Source organism: Bos javanicus, chromosome 22, assembly GCF_032452875.1.
Source record: "Bos javanicus breed banteng chromosome 22, ARS-OSU_banteng_1.0, whole genome shotgun sequence".
Classification (NCBI taxonomy): Eukaryota; Metazoa; Chordata; class Mammalia; order Artiodactyla; family Bovidae; genus Bos; species Bos javanicus.
This window is the reverse complement of record NC_083889.1, coordinates 52,794,588-52,812,881: the sequence shown is the minus strand read 5'-3', so window position 1 is coordinate 52,812,881 and position 18,294 is coordinate 52,794,588. Positions and strand designations below refer to the sequence as shown.

Genomic DNA, 18,294 nt, shown 5'->3' with positions numbered 1-18,294 from the left:
GAAAAAGAAATAAAAGGAATCCAAATTGGAAAAGAAGAAGTAAAACTCTCACTATTTGCAGATGACATGATCCTCTACATAGAAAACCCTAAAGAGTCCACCAGAAAATTACTAGAAATAATCAATGACTACAGTAAAGTTGCAGGATATAAAATCAACACACAGAAATCCCTTGCATTCCTATACACTAATAATGAGAAAACAGAAAGAGAAATTAAGGAAACAATTCCATTCACCATTGCAACGGAAAGAATAAAATACTTAGGAATATATCTACCTAAAGAAACTAAAGACCTATATATAGAAAACTATAAAACACTGGTGAAAGAAATCAAAGAGGACAGTAATAGATGGAGAAATATACCATGTTCATGGATTGGAAGAATCAATATAGTGAAAATGAGTATACTACCCAAAGCAATTTATAGATTCAACGCAATCCCTATCAAGCTACCAACAGTATTCTTCACAGAGCTAGAACAAATAATTTCACAATTTGTATGGAAATACAAAAAACCTCGAATAGCCAAAGCGATCTTGAGAAAGAAGAATGGAACTGGAGGAATCAACTTACCTGACTTCAGGCTCTACTACAAAGCCACAGTTATCAAGACAGTATGGTACTGGCACAAAGACAGAAATATTGATCAATGGAATAAAATAGAAAGCCCAGAGATAAATCCACGCACATATGGACACCTTATCTTTGACAAAGGAGGCAAGAATATACAATGGATTAAAGACAATCTCTTTAACAAGTGGTGCTGGGAAATCTGGTCAACCACTTGTAAAAGAATGAAACTGGACCACTTTCTAACACCATACACAAAAATAAACTCAAAATGGATTAAAGATCTAAACGTAAGACCAGAAACTATAAAACTCCTAGAGGAGAACATAGGCAAAACACTCTCCGACATACATCACAGCAGGATCCTCTACGACCCACCTCCCAGAATATTGGAAATAAAAGCAAAAATAAACAAATGGCACCTAATTAACCTTAAAAGCTTCTGCACATCAAAGGAAACTATTAGCAAGGTGAAAAGACAGCCTTCAGAATGGGAGAAAATAATAGCAAATGAAGCAACCGACAAACAACTAATCTCAAAAATATACAAGCAACTCCTACAGCTCAACTCCAGAAAAATAAATGACCCAATCAAAAAATGGGCCAAAGAACTAAATAGACATTTCTCCAAAAAAGACATACAGATGGCTAACAAACACATGAAAAGATGCTCAACATCACTCATTATCAGAGAAATGCAAATCAAAACCACTATGAGGTACCATTTCACACCAGTCAGAATGGCTGCGATCCAAAAGTCTACAAATAATAAATGCTGGAGAGGGTGTGGAGAAAAGGGAACCCTCTTACACTGTTGGTGGGAATGCAAACTAGTACAGCCACTATGGAGAACAGTGTGGAGATTCCTTAAAAAACTGGAAATAGAACTGCCTTATGATCCAGCAACCCCACTGCTGGGCATACACACTGAGGAAACCAGAAGGGAAAGAGACACGTGTACCCCAATGTTCATCGCAGCACTGTTTATAATAGCCAAGACGTGGAAGCAACCTAGATGTCCATCAGCAGATGAATGGATAAGAAAGCTGTGGTACATATACACAATGGAGTATTACTCAGCCATTAAAAAGAATACATTTGAATCAGTTCAAATGAGGTGGATGAAACTGGAGCCTATTATACAGAGTGAAGTAAGCCAGAAGGAAAAACATAAATACAGTATACTAACGCATATATATGGAATTTAGAAAGATGGTAACAATAACCCGGTGTACGAGACAGCAAAAGAGACACTGATGTATAGAACAGTCTTATGGACTCTGTGGGAGAGGGAGAGGGTGGGAAGATGTGGGAGAATGGCAATGAAACATGGAAAATATCATGTAGGAAACGAGTTGCCAGTCCAGGTTCGATGCATGATGCTGGATGCTTGGGGCTGGTGCACTGGGACGGCCCAGAGGGATGGTATGGGGAGGGAGGAGGGAGGAGGGAGGAGGGTTCGGGATGGGGAACACATGTATACCTGTGGCGGATTCATTTTGATATTTGGCAAAACTAATACAATTATGTAAAGTTTAAAAATAAAATAAAATTGGAAGAATAAAAAAAAAAAAAAAAAGTCAACCATAAACTAGACTACTAAGAAAATCACAGTTAACCTCCCTAAAAGCAGAACTATTCTGGGCCACAGCTTTAACCATAATGCAATGAACAAGGATTTAATAACAATTAAGTGAGATTAAACAAATGATTTAAAAATCTTAAAAATAAAGTTGGTTAACTTATTTCAAGGAAATAAAAACATTATATCAACTATTTAGAAAATACTAGTAATTAGAGCAATGCATTGAAAAAACTTACTTGAACTTGGGTATGTTCAAGGCAAATCCATAACTTTAAATGTATTTACTACTGAGTAACAAACAATGAAGGAAGTGGAGAACACCACTAGACCATTCAGGTATGACATAAATCAAATCCCTTGTGACTATATAGTGGAAGTGAGAAATAGCTTTAAGGGACTAGATCTGATAGATAGAGTGCCTGATGAACTATGGACGGAGGTACGTGACATTGTACAGGAGACAGGAATCAAGACCATCCCCAAGAAAAAGAAATGCAAAAAAGCAAAACGGCTGTCTGAGGAGGCCTTACAAATAGCTGTGAAATGTAGGGAAGCGAAAAGCAGAGGAGAAAAAGAAAGATATACCCATTTGAATGCAGAGTTCCAAAGAACAGCAAGGAGAGATAAGAAAGCCTTGCTCAGCGATCAATGCAAAGAAATACAGGAAAATAATAGAATGGGAAAGACTAGAGATCTCTTCAAGAAAATTAGAGATACCAAGGGAACATTTCGTGCAAATATGGGCTCTATAAAGGACGGAAATGGTATGGACCTACGGGAAGCAGAAGATATTAAGAAGAGGTGGCAAGAATACACAGAAGAACTGTACAAAAAAGATCTTCATGATCCAGATAATCACGATGGTGTGATCACTCACCTAGAGCCAGACATCCTGGAATGCGAAGTCAAGTGGGCCTTACGAAGAATCACTACGAACAAAGCTAGTGGAGGTGATGGAATTCCAGTTGAGCTATTTCAAATCCTGAAAGATGATGCTGTGAAAGTGCTGCACTCAATATGCCAGCAAATTTGGAAAACTCAGCAGTGGCCACAGGACTGGAAAAGGGCAGTTTTCATTCCAGTCCCTAAGAAAGGCAATGCCAAAAAATGCTCAAACTACCACACAATTGCACTCATCTCACACACTAGTAAAGTAATGCTCAAAATTCTCCAAGCCAGGCTTCAGCAATACGTGAACCGTGAACTTCCAGATGTTCAAGCTGGTTTTAGAAAAGGCACAGGAACCAGAGATCAAATTGCCAACATCCACTGGATCATTGAAAAAGCAAGAGAGTTCCAGAAAAACATCTATTTCTGCTTTATTGACTATGCCAAAGCCTTTGACTGTGTGGGTCATAATAAACTGTGGAAAATTCTGAAAGAGATGGGAATACCAGACCACCTGACCTGCCTCTTGAGAAACCTGTATGCAGGTCAGGAAGCAACAGTTAGAACTGGACATGGAACAACAGACTGGTTCCAAATAGGAAAAGTAGTACATCAAGGCTGTATATTGTCACCCTGCTTATTTAACTTATATGCTGAGGACATCATGAGAAACGCTGGGCTGGAGGAAGCACAAGCTGGAATAAAGATTGCCAGAAGAAATATCGATAACCTCAGATGTGCAGATGACACCACCCTTATGGCAGAAAGTGAAGAAGAACTAAAGAGCCTCTTGATGAAAGTGAAAGAGGAGAGTGAAAAAGTTGACTTCAAACTCAACATTCAGGAAACTAAGATCATGGTATCTGGTCCCATCACATCATGGCAAATAGATGGGGAAACAGTGGAAACAGTGAGAGAATTTATTTTCTTGGGCTCCAGAATCACTGGAGATGGTGACTGCAGCCATGAAATTAAAAGATGCTTGCTCCTGGGAAGAAAATTTATGACCAACCTAGACAGCATATTAAAAAGCAGAGACATTAGTTTGTCAGCAAAGGTCCATCTAGTCAAAGCTACGGTTCTTCCAGTAGTCGTGTATGGATGTGAGAGTTGGACCGTAAAAAAAGCTGAGCACTGAACAATTGATGCTTTTGAACTGTGGTGTTGGAGAAGACTTTTGAGAGTCCCTTGGACTGCAAGGAGATCCAACCAGTCCATCCTAAAGGAAATCATTTCTGAATATTCATTGGAAGGACTGATGCTAAAGCTGAAACTCCAATACTTTGGCCACCTGATGCAAAGAGCTGACTCATTTGAAAAGACCCTGATGCTGGGAAAGACTGAAGGCACGGGAGAAGGGGACGACAGAGGATGAGATGGTTGGATGGCATCACTGACTCAAAGGACATGAGTTTGAGTAAACTCCAGGAGTTGGTGATGGACAAGGAAGCCTAGTGTGCTGCAGTCCATGGGGTCGCAAAGAGTTGGACATGACTGAGCAGCTGAACTGAACAAAGAATGAAAATAAATGAATTAAATGTTTGAAGCAAGAAATTGTAGAATGTACAAAATAACCCCCAGGAAAATTTATAAGAAACACATACAAAATATAAAATTATATTCTAATCAATTATTACAGCAGAGTTAGGACTGAACTCTATGATCTGGATCTCTGTAAAAACAAATATTAAATGCAATAACAGGTGTATTTTACACTGATAGTATATATTCCACCAAGATGGTATAGTAGGCATGAATCTTGTACTCCTAACAATACAGCTTTAAAAAATAAAGCTAGAATTGCAGAAGGAAATAGTCTTTGTTCCCAAATGTGGGTGTCCCTGTCTATACATATGTTTTTATAGATGTCATCTTTTTCACATATAAGTTCTTTATCAGGTAAAACTTTTTTAATGCATAATATGAAAAATAATAAAACAATCTCTAAGTTTCCCCTAAGTTGTAGAATTTTTTAGTATTATCAATACTCCCATTGATTATTTAAAAATAATAAATGTTCTTTACCTTCCAAAAAAGAAATAGTCTTAATTCTCAGAAATCAACAGATTTATAGATATAAACTATCTGAAGTGTTGAGAGGATTTGAATAACACAATCAACAAACCTGATGCAATCACTTATAGCTAGAACTCTGTTTCAAAACACACACTTTTATTTCACACACACATGAAATATTCAATAAAAATTACCAAATACTAGGCACAAAGAAAACCTCAATAAATTCTCCTATCCCTCTCCCAAACTATCTGTCAGGAGATTAAACAACACACAGATAGAACTCTTGGGTTAAGTAAGAAATACAGTGTGAAATTAAAAAGTAATATAGAAATGACAAAGAAACGAATGACAATGAGGTCAAATGTCAAATGAGGCCAAAGTGAGACTCACAGGAAATTTTATGGAATTAACTGAAAATATCAGAAACCAAAAATAATGAATGAATTAAGCATACTACTCAAGAAGTCAGAAAAAGAACAATAAAATAAAGCCCCCCAAGGGGGAACATTGGACTACTAAAGCTAAAAGAATTTTCATGAAATAAACAAAAAGAAGGGTATTTGATCACTAAAATCAAAAGGCAGTTTGTACCATTTAGGAGTTCCCAAGTAAAACATTCACTTAAACAGGCTTGAAATTTCTGTCTCCTCGCTTCAGTGATGGCAACTTCATTGTGAGTCAGTCCCCTTATTGAAAAATGGTGGCCAGCATCCTTCTGCTTCATCATCCACATTAAGAGAGAGGGTGTATTTCTCTCCTCTCAGGTCTCAGTTCAGTCACTCAGTCGTGTCTTTTTGTGACCCTATAGACTGCAGGATGCTGGGCCTCCCTGTCCATCACCAACTCCTGGAGTTTACTCAAGCTCATGTCCACTGAGTCTGTGATGCCATCCAACCATCTCATCCTCTGTCATCCCCTTTTCCTCCCGCCTTCAATCTTTCCCAGCATCAGGGTCTTTTCAAATCAGTCAGTTCTTCACATCAGGTGGCCAAAGTATTGGGGTTTCAGCTTCAGCATCAGTCCTTTCAATGAATATTCAGAAATGATTTCCTTTAGGATGGACTGGTTGGATCTCCTTGCAGTCCAAGGGACTCTCAAGAGTCTTCTCCAACACCATAGTTCGAAACCATCAATTCTTCTGCACTCAGCTTTCTTTACGGTCCAACTCTCACATCCATACATGACCACTGGAAAAACCATAGTTTTGACTAGACTGACCTTTGTTGGCAAAGTAATGTCTCTGCTTTTTAATATGCTGTCTAAGTTGGTCATAACTTTTCTTCCCAGGAGCAAGCGTCTTTTAATTTCATGGCTGCAGTCACCATCTGCAGTGATTTTGGAGTCCAAAAAAATAAAGTCTGTCACTGTTTCCACTGTTTCCCCATCTATTTGCCATGAAGTAATGGGACCATACCTTATGCTAACTGGGATAACCCACCTGGGGTCAGGTGGCCGAGCACTGGCTATGCTAATTAGATCAAGCCAATGGGCCACCCAGCTTTGGAGCTGGGAGTGTGAGAGCTTCTCCCTGAAGATGATGAGCAACATGGCAGAGAGTGTGAGCTGCTGTCTGGATCTGTAGTAACATGAAGGAAGGATGGCTATCATAAAGCTAACCAGTAATACTACATCAGGTTTTGTGGGAAATACCTATGAAATAGACAAAAATTTGGTAAATCTAATCTTTAATAATTAAGAAAAGTGACAGAGTACACATGTAAGTTAACAATTAAAAATAGGAAAGGAGTCATAGGTTCAAATTTTACTTATCAGTTTGAAATATTAAAATCTAAGCTAAATTGCTTTTTTCTTTTTTACTAAAATTAATGCAAAAAGAGGTGGGAAACCCAACTAAGCCAATAACTATGAAAGGTTTTTTTAAACACTCAAAGATCTACCCCATAAAAAAGGCATCAGGCCCAGTAAATTTTATGTTTACTATCTATCAAATGTAAGGAACAGATAATGCTGGTGTTATACAAACTGCTGTAGGGCACAGGAAAATACTAGAAAGCTCCTCAACATGTTTAAGAGGCCAGTATAGTAATGATACCAAGAGTGGAACAAAAAAGAAAACTGTAGGCCAGTCCAACACTGGAACAAAAATTCTAAACAAAATGGTAGAAAAATGAATCCAGAGAATATTATAAATTTACCTAAGCAATCTGGTGGAAATCTAGTAACGTATTTCATTATGTGAACAAATTTAATAAAAATTATATCTTAAAAGCTCACAACTGTGTCACCAGGGCCCAAAACAGTGCCTCGCACAGAGGAAAGTCCCAATAAGTATCTATGAAATGAATAGAAGAAGAATTCAGCACATATACTCCCACCATTATTGCTACTAATTCATTGCACTAGAGTCTCCTGCAATGAGATGGCAAAAGAAATAAATGGCGTGAATTTCAAAACAGACAAGAGGTAGCTGTGACCATTTTAATTTGATTACCCCAAAATAAGCCAAGAGAATCACTGAAAAACCACTGAATTAAATACACAGTTTTGCAAGATGACCAGGAATCAAGATCATTATGCTTTTACTTCATCAATAGCTTTAAAATACCTAATAAATGGAGTTTTATAAATGTAGTGGAAAAGATACCATTCCTAAAAAACATAATCAAAACTTGTAAACTACTCAGAAATAAACTCAGTTTTTTTCCAGACATCCATGAATAGAAGAGCTGAATGAATGGAGGCATATACTATATTTCTGGCTAGGAACTCAATTCTGTAAAAATGACAATCTTCCTCAAGTTATTCTGTGTATTTAATTTTAATTCAAATACCAATAATATTTTTAATGAAAAATATTAAAGAAAAAAATTTAATGAAAACTGACAGATTATAAAGTTTATAAGAAAGGCAAACTTTGTAGATTAAGCTGTTTTTTTTAAAGAAGAGAGCTTTTGCTACCATTTAACTAAACATAACATGAAGCTGGTTGAAACAGTACAGCATTAGCCCAGGGACAGACAGATTAGTGGGAAATAACAGAGATTTCAAAAAAATCTACCCACAAATATATTGGAATTTTGTTATTATAAATGTGGACATTCAATTCAGCAGGAAAAGGATGGACTCTACAGTAAATAGTGTGAGAGGTTGACCTCACACTATACATAAATTTCAAATGGATTACAGTTACACATGAAAAACAAATTTATCAAAATATTAAATATGTGAATACAGCTTTATAATCTGGAGGTGGAATAGGCCAAGTTAAGCAAGTGCCAAAATTCATAAAGAAAATAAAGACTGACTTCATTCAATAATAATTTTTGAAGTCTTTACAGGAGGATTACCCTTCTATTCTACATATTTCTAAAAGATGAGTGGCAACAACTGGGGAAACTATTTGTAAAGTAATCAACAAAAACTTAATATTCAGGACTTTCCTGGTGGTACAGTGGATAAGAATCAGCCTGCCAAAGCAGGAGACACAGGTTCAGTCCCTGGTTTGGGAAGATTCCATATGCCACAGAGCAAGTATGCCCTAGCACACAACTACTGAAGCCCATGCGCCTAGCGCCTGCGCTCTTCACCAGGGAAACCACTGCGAGAGAAGCCTGTGACCACAACCAAGAGTAGCCCCTGCTCATCTAAGCTAGAGAAAGCCTGTGCACAGCAATGAAGACCCAGCACAATCATAAATGATTTTTTAAAAAGCTAAATATTCAGAGTCGACTCACTGGAAAAGACCCTGATGCTGGGAAAGATTGAGGGCAAGAGGAGAAGGGGGTGACAGAGGATGAGACGGCTGGACCGCATCACCAACTCAATGGACATGAGTTGGAGCAAGCTCCATGAGATAGTGAAGAACGGGGAAGCCTGGCAGACTGCAGTCCATGAGGTAGCAAAGAGTCAGATATGACTTAGCAACTGAACAACAACAACAAAAAATATTTAGAAAACAGAAAGACCTTCCATGAGAAAAAGATAAACAATTACTAAAATAGACATATGAGCAAAGGTTTTATTAGGGGAAAGATACGCCTTTTTTTCAATAAACACATGAAAAGACATTCTTCCAATCAAGGAAATGCAAATTAAAACAGCAATGATATAACTTTCTACCACTGGATAGGCAAAATTTTTGAAGATTAATAATATCCATTTTTTAGTAAAAAAGAAGAAACATTCGTTCTTGTGTACCATAGGTATAAATGTACACTGGCTCAGCTTTGGGAGGAGTAAATTATACCAACAGTGCTCATCCAAAGTTCCTACGTTTGCGTTTCCTTTGATGGGCCTCCCCTGAGTACACTCCTAGGAAGACGTTGCAGACATGCTGCAGTGTGTCCCCCAACTCCACCCCAAGTGTGCAGGAACGCATTCATGGCAACACTGCTGCAAGGCAGGCAAGTTCAGAAACTGCCTAAACCCTGGTGCTGGTTAAAGGACACACACACATTCACATGGTACACGTGACATGATGTAAAATTATGAACAGCTCTAGGTATTGACATAGAAAGGTTTTCAAGGCATATAGTTTTTTTAATGTAGGTTATTAATAATATATATATGAGTCTAATTGCTTAAAAAATCATTGATATATTTAAGGATGCTAACAATGACTACTTTTGAGGAGGGGAGCAGCATTACTGGTGGGGGGTTAATGAGCAAGGGGGAATCTTTATGTGTATTTCTGAATTTTTTTGGTAAATCACAACAAAAATCCAAATATTGCCTTTAATTATTTTTAATTTTTAAAAAATATAGGATCAGGACTTTTGTAATCATTTTTTTATATGCCAGTTATAAAAAAAAGAAAGCTGATTTTGGAGCACGATAGGTCCTTCCTACTGCCACCTATAGCGCGTGTCTCAGTTGCTCCCCTCACGCCCACTTTCCAGTTGAGAAAACTGATGCCTCAGGCCCAAGCCCTTTCCCAAAGCCGCAGCACAAGTGGCTTAGCAAAAACAACAGTCTCCACTCTGGGAAGCCTCCTGAGAATTAATTCCGGGAGGCCCTGCCCACCCACCGATCCCCAATCCCCAGGGCCACCCAGAAAAGAGAACAAAGTCAGCTTATGTTTTCACAAATTTAATCCCCGCTATCCTGATCCCCAATTCCAGAGCGCTTCTAGGCCACACTTCCTTTCTCCTGGTCACTCAAGGCTTAGTCATCCACCACTTCCCTCCCCACTAGGAGGCCAAAACTGGTCTCAGTCCCAGGGGCCACTTTTTCCCCATCTTGACTCTTGTTGAATACAGACGCATGACCTTGATCTAATCTTGATCTGGCCTCATTCAGCAAAGGCAAAGCATGGAGAAGGGAGAGCGAAGATCAGGGGCCCATCTGGGGCTGCAGCAGCCAGAACAGGAGTAGGAGCCAGGCAGAAGTGCAGGGAACTGAGAGAATCCCATTGCTTATTTGCTTCTTGATCCATCTGCTGTATTTGGTGATACGGGTATACACGCCCGGATTACGTACTTTGGCGCAGGCCTTTTCCCAGGACAACACCCCAGCAAGAATCCATCTGCCCTCGACTTCACAAGCCAGTGGACCCCCAGAATCCCCCTAGGCAAAGAGAAAGGAGTGATGGAGGTTCCCGGCCCAGCTGGGGCCCAAGGGACTGGGGGACCCAGAATGCCCACCCTCTGAGTTCTGCTTGGAAGCTTGTTTCAATCCTTGAGGATCTCACTACCTGGAATCTTCCTTCACTCCTCAGTTGAGGACCCCATCCCAGAATATCAGGCAAAAATCAAAGTCACGGGGAAGGAAGATGGGAGAAGGGCTCTGCCTGATGATGATGACAAAGAGGGAGGCCAAGCAAACCCCTCCCTGGGGAACTGCCCCCCTATCTGGAGTCATCCCAACCGAAGGACAGCTGCCAGAACCTCCCAGAAACTCACAGAGCACAAGTCTTCTCTGTAATTGGTGGCACAAATCATATCCCCCAGCACAAGGGGGACAACGCGGGGGATGTGGGACTTCTTGCGGTAAATCTGGTCACACTTCTTGTTGTCCATGATAAACACCTCGGCCTCCTGCAGCTCTGGGGCCAGCGTGGAGTTGGCTGTGGAGGAGTCCAGTGTGGTGAGAACTGACTCCTCACTCCACTCAACCCTGCCTCTCCCCAGGGTTTGTCCCTCCAGCATCAAGACTTGGCCACAGCCCTTCACGTCAACAGGCCCTCCTTCACTTGTCCCTTCCCCTGCGGTGTGGGCCATGTCTGACAAGCACCTAACTCTCTAAGGCTCTACTCCAAAACCCTTTTCTCTGGGAATCTTTTGCTTTTGAACCAAGCAGGATACAATACAAGTTTCAGTGCAACTACTCTGAAATTGAGACCCCTACACCATGCTGCTTCTCTCCAGCCTCTGAGCTTTGTACTGGCTGTGCCCTCTGCCACCTGACTGACACTCACTCCTCCTTCTGGCACCTCAGGCAGACCCTCTGCCCAGAGCTCATCCCAGACTCCTCCTCACTTACTCTCATGATCACCTGAAAAAGTCTCTGCCTCTTTCCTTGAGTCTGTGCCCCTACCCACACTCCAGTTATGAGTTCCCAAGAGGCAGGACATACATCCTCAGTGCCAAGGGTCTGGCATGTGGCAGATGCCTGAACGTTGACATTTGTCAGGTAAACGAATAAGTGAATGAATTTATGAATCCCTAACTCTAAGCTTCTGAAAGAAGCAAGTGATCAGGCTTTCCTAGGTCTAAATGAAGGGCCCACAGCAAGTGCAATGGTGTCAACCATGGCAACAGTTCTCATGTGAGGAGCAATCCTAACACATCCAAAGAACCAGGGGTCATAGGTAACAGCTTCGTGAGAAGCACCATGAAGGGGCTCAGCAGGCAAAACCCGAACAGAATGGAGTGTACCCTCTGGGGTGCCATACCTCACTCCCAACCCCTTCCTCCTTACCTGAGAAGCGCTGTTTAACCTGGCCCCAGCCAGTTACCCAGCACTGTGTCCCAACCTTCAGGCTGTAATTGGGCTCTGGAAGGCAGATGGGCTGCACATACTTGCTGATGATGACAGGATTGTAAAGTTGGAGAAGGGCCACATCACCCATGATGAAGGTCCGGCCCCAGTACTTGGGGTGCATAATGATGTCCCTCACAGGGATCAAGAGGGTTCTTGTGGAGTTCGGGGGCTTCAGCTTGGAGGTGCCAAGAATCACTGAATACTCTTTTGTGCTACAGGAGACACAGAGCCCCATCTGGTGGATCTCAGGTTCTCAAGCAACACTATGCTCCTACCTCCACCAAGGATGCCCCCATTAATAGAAGTCCTGCCTGAGTGACTCTCTCCTATTGTGGAAATCCCTTCCTGCTCCCTCAACCTCCTATATCCCCACACTATTTCACAGAGGAAACAAGGAGTCTAGGCTGGGTCCTTTACAGTCTTGGGTCTCCAGAGGCCATACTCACCCTTGGATGCAGTGGGCAGCAGTCACCACCCATTTGAGGTCAATGAGGGCCCCTCCACACACGTGCTCATTTCCCACTCGGAGGCTCACTTCCCAGGGCCAATGGCGAGACAGGTCCAAATTCTTCGGCCACCAAGGTTGGCCACAAGCTTCAGGAACAGTGTGCCAGGGAGATACAGTGGCCACACAGAGGAGGCTAAGGATGACTAAGACCAAGAATGCCCCCAGGGGAACTTGCACAAGGCTGTAAACTCGGGGACTTGCTTCCATTTCAAAGAAGGGGAAACTAAGCGTGAGAGAAGAGCAGCGGCCTGCCCGAAGGCACTGAGCTGGACAGAAGATGACAATAACAGAGATAAAAAGCATCAAGACAGAGACGTGACAGGAGGAGAGGGATACTGAGACACACAGGGAGCGAAAAGCACAGAACTTCAAAACTAGGGAGAAGCATAGAAGGAGCCCCAAGACAGGAAATGTATTTTCTTATGTTCTCAGGCCATGTTCCTAAAAGGTTTTCTGCATCTCTTAAATGCAAAAGGCCTCTGTCCCCATACTACTCAGAGTCAAGAAAATCTCCAGACTTCTATGTCAGAAATCTTTACACAGACGATTCAAGAAAAAGCCCCAGCATGGAGCCAACAGAGGCCTCCCACTCACAGCTTACACACTGTTAGTCTGCAAGTAGTTTCAACAATCAAGTTGTATGACTGTATGAATGTGAAGATACATGCAGAATTGTAAATAAAATATTAGCCGATATTATATTTTTTAAAATAATGAACCATGATCATGTGGAGATTGTCCCAGGGCACAAGGGTAGTCCACAGGGGAAGCACTCTTGGGGTATTCTTCACATACACAGTTCTTTTTCTCTAAGGAAAAATCATGCGCTTTTCTTAACAGATATAGAAAAGGGCATTTCAAAAATTCAACCCAGCTTTATGACTAAAAACAAAACAAACTCTTACTTTAGCAGTAAGAAAATCTACAGGAAACATTATACAACATTAAAGAACAAACCAAATAAATTATACTTTCAGAAGCCAGGAGTAATGATACTTTGTGGGAGGAGGGCAAAGGAAGTAACTGGGACGACAGAAGGGAGCTTCTGGGTGCTGGTACCACTCTACTTTCTGACTGGGTGGAGACTTCACAGATGCATTCACTGTGTGCTAATTTCATGAGCTGGGCACAAGATGTGTGCACTTTTTGCAGGCGTGTATATAATACTTCAATAGCTGATTTGTAAAATCAGTAACATTTCTCTACCCCAACCGACCTGAATATAGCACAACTATATTCAAAAGAAGATACATTTTATAGCTAAAAATTATAAAATACCCTGGAATTCAAGTATTCAACACTAAGCAAGATGTCTGTGGTAATATATTTCAAACTCTAATAAAGGACACTGAAAATGACTGGAATAAATGGAGAAAGACCCATTGTTTTAAAATAGAATAAATATTTCAGATGCAATTCTTCCCAAAATTAATCTGTAAAGTCACTTTCCCATGTCAAATTTTTAAGAAATTTGATAAACTTCCTTTAAAATTGAAATAGAAAAACAAAGGTCCATAAGGTAGAGCAAAGAAGGGATACTTGTCCTAGCAGATACTAAGGCGCACAACAAAGCCATAGTGACGAAAACTGGTACTGCCAAGCACAGACCAGAGGACCCCAAAAAGGAACAGAGAACTTGAAATTGTTCCTCAGAATACAGGAACTTAATGTAAATAAAGGAGCTACCACAATCTGAGTAAATGATGGACTGTTGAGCAGATGGTTAAGGAAAACTGGCTCATTATAAAATAAGTAAGAAAAACAAAACTCAGTTCTTCTCTAGTAGTACTTGAAGACCTTGAAGGTAAAACTGTAAAGTTAACAGCCAAACATGTGACATGGGATGGAAAAGGACTCTTTAAACAAACCACAACCCATAAAGGCATTAAACTGATTAACATGAGTACATAAAAATCAAGGATTTTTGACCCCAGGAACAAGGTTAACAGACAGATGACAGATTAGCAGGTAATATCTGCAATGTCTAAAATCAATGCTTTTGTTAGGAATATACAAGGAACTCCAGGAAATCAAGAAAAAAGAACAACAGACTATGTACAAAGTGATAAGGACAATCAATTTATCAGAAGAGGAAATTCAAGAGGCCAAAAGCACAATGAGACATGCTCATTAGTAATGAGAAAAATCTCAATTAAACTAAAGAGTCAGTTTTTTAATCTGTTAGATAGGCAAAAGCTGGATAAAGCCAAGGGGTGGGAGGTCTGTAACAATATATACACCTTCACAAATTGCTGGTAGGAATGCAGAGGGCTGACTCAATTAGAATATGGACAGTAGATAAAAATATGGTATCAATGTACATTTTTGAAATTCATAGGTTGTACTGTGATTACCTAAGAGAATATCCTTAGAAAATACACATCAGAGTATTCAGGGATAAAGAGTTGCATGCTACTCTCAACTGATTCTGAAAAAAATTATGTATATGTGTGTGTTCCTTGTACTATTTTCAGTCTTTTGTATGTTTAAAATTATTTCCAAGGAAAATATTTTTTAAATGGAGCTAAATGAAAAGAGGAGGAAACAGAAAGAGATCTAGAGCACATACTGTTTATGTAAGTTAAAAATACATGCACACAAAACCACAATATGTAATTATACCAAAACACAGATATGCATTGAACATACAAGAAAGGTTGGGAGGAGAGTGAAGAGAAGGAATAGGGGTAGGGCAAAGATATAAGAAGAAATAACTAACCAAACAATCCACAATAAATCGGGGTGCACCTGTTAGAATGGAAACCTATGAACAAACAGGAGCAACACAACCCTCCACCCTTCAAAGTCTAAGGAAAAAGACAGGAAGAACCCAGAAGAGCCAGGCTCTGCAGACACTTCCATAAGGCCCAAGAGGCTCCATTTGCAAATGAACAGTTCAGAGCTCAAAAGGTTTCTTCCTGGGCATGTTCCCTGATGGGATACAGCCTGGGTTGAACTTGAAGAGGCTCTGCATTCTCACAGGAGGCCAAGATACGCTTTCACTGTGCACTGTTGAGTCTGTACTTCCTGGCAGGCACAGGCTGTTCTTTAGAAAGCAGGCCATTTACACTGAATTTCTGCTTGCTATAGACCCAGAAACACTATCTCTGTGACCCTCTTCAGAATATACCCTCCCAGGATCCAAGGTTTTCTTGAGGCAGGGTCTTACCCTACCTACCTGGTTTGGTGCTGTCTCCTTTGTAACCTGGAGGAGAAACGGGGAACAGAGATGAAATAAGAGGTTGTAACAGGATGACAATGAAGAAGTACATTTTTCATTAGTTCATTCAATCCTTCACCAATTATTTCCTTATCTCCCACTCTGTTCCCAGCCCTGGAGCCCAAGGCCAAGGAGCTGGGGGTTCTATCAAGGGACAGAGGTGTATCGACAGACACATCCTGTATGTGCTCTTGAGGAGCAGGTTGTCCAGCAGAGAAGTCACAAGTAAACACACAGTCACTCATGTGAGATCAATGTGGGAACAAGGCTCCAGGTGTCAGGTAAGCCCAGAAGAAGACAGAGAGGATTCTGGAAAGAGGGGTTATTGTGCCAGATCTTAAAGATGAGAGAGTAAAACAGAAATGAAAAGTGACAATGACATTCTTTATGAAAGAAACATCATGGTGTAAGCTAGAGACTCTAGAGGATAAAGGACAAAGCCTGTGATGGCAAGAAATGACACCAGGGAAGACAGTCAGGAGTCAATCAGAAGTGCCTTCCTAAGTCAGGCCAAGAAGCCTGGGTGAGACTCTGGGAGGAGGGAGGCCAGTGGAGGTGTGACATGGTCAGGCTTGTATTGTGAAGGCAGTATGCAGATTAGATAGGAAGGTGAAAAGGATGAACGCAGTAAGATTTCACCAAAGACTTGGCAGAAGCCAGGCTATAAATGAGGAGGGCTGAACGAAGTGGCAGTGGCAAAAGACTTGATGAGCTGGATGTGGGACTAAGGAAGATAGCTGAGTCTAGGGAAAACTCCCCAATTTCTGATTTTAGAGAAAAATGACTACTATCCACTGAGTAAGAGGACAGAATAAGAGAACCTAGTTTATCGGAAGAAAAGGATCTCAACTTTGGAACCCAAGGAGCTGCGATGGCTCTAGGTCATTCAAGAACAGATGCCCAGTATGTTGCTGTGCATCCAGGCATATTGTTTCGTGAGGGAGCATCACATAAATGGCAGCTGCAGCTCAATACCCAGGGCAAATGAGTTCACTCAGGGAGCAGTGAAGAGGGAACCCAGACAAGACTTCTGGGAACACCAGTAAGTCGGGGATGACCGAACATGGGGGGCCTGGGAGGAACACAGAAGAGCATGGGAGTCACTCTGAGGTAGAGGAGAATCAGGAGGCACGGCCTGAGAGAAGCGGAGGGATTAGAGAATATCAAAGAGGGAGGAGTGGAAAGGTCAGGGATGACAGGGCAAAGACATGCCAGGAACGCGCTAAGGATTAAGTGACAAATGAGGAAGCACCGAAGGAAAGATGAAGTGAAAACTTACTGCGAGAAATCTGGCAGTGAGGGGATGACACGGTAAATAGAAAGGGAGAGGATACAGATCTACGAGAGCAGACGGAGGGCCCAGAGTCCAGAGCAGGGGTGAGCAGGCTGACCTTGAACAGGAGGCCAGGCTCTGATTCCTAAAGAAAGGTTAACAGTCAGGTTTGGAGGGGCCGCCGGGGCTGAGGGAGTCAAGGGAGACAGCACCTGAGGGCCTGAGTTTCCTGAGGGAAGGAAGCCACTGCTAGTAAGGCACTCTCCGAAGAACAGAGGCTCTGAGAAGAAAGTGAAGTTGACCACACTGGTTTAAGTGTGGGAGACCATGGGCTTATCCCCCACAGCAGGGGGGACTACCCTCGCACCACAAGGCCTCAGGAGGCTGTAGGGCTGGCGGGCCTAAGGGTAGCCGCAGAGAGGGCGGGAGTTTGCGAGCCCTGGAACAAGGGAACCGCCCTGCGACAGGCCGGAAGGCTCCGTAGACAAGGGGCTCCGGGCTGGCGGGCGGCGCAGGGCCCATCCCGGCCTCTCCCGAGGGTTGGAGGGCAGCGTCGGGGTGGACGACCAGGAGCGGGAGCGGCGCGGAACAGACGCCGCCCTCACCCGAGTTCAGCAGCAGCAGTACCAGCAGCAGGAAGCTGCGGCTCAGGCCTAACGGCCTCGAGGCTGCAAGCCCTGCGCTAAGGCGGGACAGCGAGGCGGCCATAGGCCCCTGAGGCGGCCTCTAGCGGCAGCAGCGGCGGCGCGCGTGAACCCCGGACGCCGCGACTTCACCCGCACCTGACGCACATGACGGAGCTTCAGACACGTGACGGCCCGTCCAGCACGTGATGACGTCGATGACGCGCGATGGTGCACCTGGAATCATGAACGCTTAGCAACACGTAGGCCCACCTCCTGCAGGCTCCGTGAAGATGCCTCTCGTTGCCTCCTCAGTGGCCGGTGCCATGGAAGTACACCCAAGTGCCTTAAGTTGGTGACTGTACCCCCAGACCTGGCCAGTGAAGGCACATCCAAATCCTTAGACTGGTGTTGGCGACATGTCGTCCAGCCTCTGATCACAACCTTGTGTCCCTTGCATTGAAGAGTTTCTCAGTTTATGTTGTTTTGAGACTCTGGAAAGATGTAGAAGGTACCAGAAAAGAACACTAAGGCTAGGGAATCAGGCAAGATGTCCTTATAAAAGTGACATTTAAGCTGGACCTAAGACTTGAACAAGAGATCTTGGGGGAGACCTCAGAAAGGCGTTTATACACTTTCACAAACCACCAGTGGGATGGTAGAAA

The 18,294-nt window shown here is 42.2% G+C and overlaps 1 protein-coding gene across 2 annotated transcripts; it reads right to left on the bottom strand.

Annotated features, from left to right (window-relative positions):
• Window positions 1-10,096: 10,096 nt before the first annotated feature.
• LOC133235464 (serine protease 45) lies at window positions 10,097-17,813 on the bottom strand. 2 transcript variants are annotated; one of them, XM_061397005.1, is made up of 6 exons: window positions 17,612-17,813; window positions 15,692-15,718; window positions 12,452-12,599; window positions 11,943-12,217; window positions 10,925-11,088; window positions 10,097-10,589 (listed from the first exon to the last, which is right to left on the bottom strand). In XM_061397005.1, exons 1-6 carry the CDS (start codon window positions 17,712-17,714, stop codon window positions 10,356-10,358), a joined length of 951 nt encoding a protein of 316 aa, XP_061252989.1. In that variant the 5' UTR covers window positions 17,715-17,813; the 3' UTR covers window positions 10,097-10,355. The 2 variants fall into 2 exon arrangements, with proteins under 2 accessions (XP_061252989.1, XP_061252988.1); XM_061397004.1 differs by lacking the exons at window positions 15,692-15,718; window positions 17,612-17,813 and having other exon boundaries at window positions 12,452-15,667.
• Between the last annotated feature and the right edge of the window lie 481 nt (window positions 17,814-18,294).

Bases quoted from the DNA above. Each gene is read 5' to 3' on its own strand.
- LOC133235464 (XM_061397004.1), bottom strand. From the start codon at position 12,816: ATGCTTTTTATCTCTGTTATTGTCATCTTCTGTCCAGCTCAGTGCCTT. The intron at 12,218-12,451 runs GTGAGTATGGCC...TGTCTCCTGTAG, and splicing joins GCTGCCCACTGCATCCAAGG to CACAAAAGAGTATTCAGTGA. The intron at 10,590-10,924 runs GTGAGTTTCTGG...CTCTTTGCCTAG, and splicing joins ACAGAGAAGACTTGTGCTCT to GGGGATTCTGGGGGTCCACT.